We start from the raw sequence: 3,132 nt of genomic DNA on the forward strand, positions 1-3,132 counted from the left end.
ATATATATATATATACATACATACACATATATATATACATATATATGTATACATATATATATATATATATGTACATATATACATATAGATGTATATATATATACATATACATAGATTTCTGGTAGAATCTAATAGCATCAATTAGTATTAAAATCCACCAGTAGAGATAAGTTATCAATACGGGAGAACTACCCTCTGATTTCCTTTTTTTTTGAATCAGAACATACCAAGTCAGTAACTTTAACATTCACTGGTTCCAACTTTTGATTGACCCATCGCGTGAAAGTATTCTGTTGAATCTTTTTCCATGTTGCATCCGGTTGCTGATCTTCCAAAAAAATCTGCAATTACATGACATATTACACAACTGACAGTGTATAAACAGAACTCCTGGACGAAAACCCTTAACAATAATCTATACTACTATGACCAGGTGATTATACTTCATCATGCAAAAAGGACCTCAGTAATATCTCTACTTATGAAATCTTTACCTCGTAGGGTTCATCCTGATTCATTGTATTCAACGACATCTGTCGCTGTCTTGATTTTACCCGTCAATAACAATACACCAGAACTGCAAATGATTAATTAAATGACTTGCGAATATAGAAGTGTCAAAAAAAGGCTGAATCCGAACGACTCCTGATGCAAATTAGGGAGTAGAGTATATAACAAGAAAAAAAGACGACATAGTGTTCAGGATAATCCGGACATCGAACTCAAACTGTTTGGGCATAGGAAGCAATGTACTTGTACTCCTTAATCTAATCAAGTAAGATGTACACTGCTTACATTAAAAAGTACATTCTACTTAATCTTACTTAATGTAACCATGCTAAATATAAAGCACTGCATTCTGTCGGAAAAAAAAAATTATAGAATCTTTTCATAAAAGGAAATCGTATCAAGATTAACCACAACATCATAAAACCACATCATAAAACTAGTGTAATGACACTACTATGCATTTTAATTGAAACGAATTATATGGAAGTTTCATGAAAGAAATGGAAACGATTAAATGTTAAGAAATGAATAGGAAAAACAGTGCTTTTTCTTTCGTCTTTTTACAACTGGATTTTGCATTGGCAGTGATGATGACAGAAGAAACCAATGTAATCGTCGAAATTTGAAGGTTACACGTATTTCTTCAAAGCTTTGTTGTTTTTACCCTCTTTTAAAGACTTAAGTAAACCAATAAATGAAGTAACGGGAATGAAAGCTTCATGTTCTTTATCGTTTTTTTTTCTTTTTCTGACCAGTAGAAACCAGAATTCTGGAAATGATCCTGAAACAACGGTTTTCGCAAAAAATACAAGATGTACACAACTTTTACTAAATTTAACACTTTTTTTCTTGTTTTATTAATTGTTAGTGCAATAAAATAGTAAGAAGTAAATGAATAATGGGTATCATTTGGGGGATATTTTATATTGTGTAACTAATAATTTAGTCACTTAACCAATTACCGAACAACAAGGATGAAAATAATTTCGAAAAAAAAAGTGCTCAATGATAAATAAGGATCCTCCAATATTATTTCATCTTATTATTTGTTATCTGAAATTACTGTACATAAACAATAATTAATAAAGAAACAATTAGTATGTGAAACAAAAATGGATGAAATAACTAATTGTTATGTAAAACGATAATTGATGAGTACATGTAAATGAAACTGAATGTTGAATAAAATTGTCACGTTAAAAAAAAACAAAAGTATTTTCGGATTGTAAAGATGAAATTATACTCAAAAGTAATTAACACAAATAATCGAATAAATCATTTTTCCACCTCATTCCTTCTTTGAATGATGAACGTACTGGAAGAATAAAAGACAAAGAAATGAATTAAAAAATGAAAATTGAAATGAACGGAAAACATAAGAAATTTATCGTCGATGTAAGAAGTGTTTACTGTCATGAAAGTGGGCAAGAGGTGAAGAAGGCATCCATTGCCGATAACGCCATGTTAAAAGAACATGATAGGAAGGAAAGCAAGAGCGGGGGTAGGCAGGGGAAGGAAAGAGGAAGAAGGGGTTCGGGGGAACTGGGATCTTGGTCGTCGCTAACGGTTAAGGTTTGTGTCCCTTTATATGTTTCTTTCTTAACCCTTTTTCCCTCACTTCATTCCATTACATTGGCAATTCACTGCGATACAATACTTGAGGGAAGGAATTAGTTATCACACTGACTGCTATATCGCTCATGGTATTTAACTGTTGCTTATTCTTTCAGCTGATAACAATTATCATCACCAATCATGGTATTTGTCAACTGTTGCTTTTCCTTTCAACTGATAACAATTATCACCTAAAACGAACACTTTTATTACTTTATTGCTCGTTAACTAATTTTAATTTGGTACTGTTTAATTTAACGATACCAAATTTCTGCCTTTTTTTTTCTATAAATGTCGTTGCAAAATGTTCCTACAGTCCTTCCATTACATACTGATGGAATTTCACTCAAAGTACTATGTCTTCGTCTTTTTTTTTCACTTTTATGTAGAATTCACTAGGAGTCAAGTTGTTCTCCGGAACTGTCTTGTTAATAGAGTGTGATACAAACGAACGTGAATTCATTAATACCGTCTGGATTATATCATATTTCGCGCCCTAACTATGACAGGAAAGGTGCTTTTCTTGAGGGTGCCTGAATCACACCAGGTTGCAAAGTTCTCATTTTCCGGTCTGTGCATGATAAGTGAAAAGAAATATTAGCGATTTAAGACTGCTTCCCAACTATGCTTGGAATACTTATCTCTTTCGGAAATTCTATAGCTAAGCGGTGCTTTAGTACCAATTCTTTATACTTTCGTTTATATCTACGTTTATCAATTCTCATAATCTCATAATGGAATTATCATAATGCACCAAATGAACATTACAATCAGTGCAACCAATCAGTTTAAGTACCGTTTTTAGGACGACAAATATTGCGGATGTGGTCGCACATTTATTAAGCTCATGTGTTGTATTTGTATCATCCATAAACTAAACTTTCAATAGCTCCTGGATATAATAAAACCGATAACTCCAGATACTAGTTCACTGCCCTTACACCTTACAGTACACCTACATAGCTGCTATATGGCCATACAGTCCATATATATGTATACATATATATA

General features: G+C 32.2%; 2 protein-coding genes across 2 annotated transcripts in view; one reads left to right on the plus strand and one right to left on the minus strand.

Annotated features, from left to right (window-relative positions):
- The window catches only part of LOAG_18078 (filamin/ABP280 repeat family protein), a gene marked incomplete at both ends in the record, with an annotated part of 4,074 nt that extends 3,556 nt beyond the window's left edge, over positions 1-518 (minus strand). The window contains 2 exons of the mRNA XM_020450747.1: positions 228-341; positions 495-518. Coding sequence (XP_020305530.1) covers positions 228-341; positions 495-518 — 138 coding nt within the window. The remainder of the gene's footprint in view (positions 1-227; positions 342-494) is intronic.
- A 1,342-nt stretch (positions 519-1,860) lies between these two features.
- Positions 1,861-2,624, plus strand: LOAG_13995 (hypothetical protein; the record flags this gene model as incomplete). Its single annotated transcript, XM_003149498.1, has 2 exons — positions 1,861-2,082; positions 2,514-2,624. The coding sequence occupies 2 exons, from the start codon at positions 1,861-1,863 to the stop codon at positions 2,622-2,624; spliced, it is 333 nt and encodes a 110-aa protein (XP_003149546.1).
- Between the last annotated feature and the right edge of the window lie 508 nt (positions 2,625-3,132).

This window comes from Loa loa (genome assembly GCF_000183805.2).
Source record: "Loa loa unplaced genomic scaffold supercont3.190, whole genome shotgun sequence".
Taxonomy (NCBI): Eukaryota; Metazoa; Nematoda; class Chromadorea; order Rhabditida; family Onchocercidae; genus Loa; species Loa loa.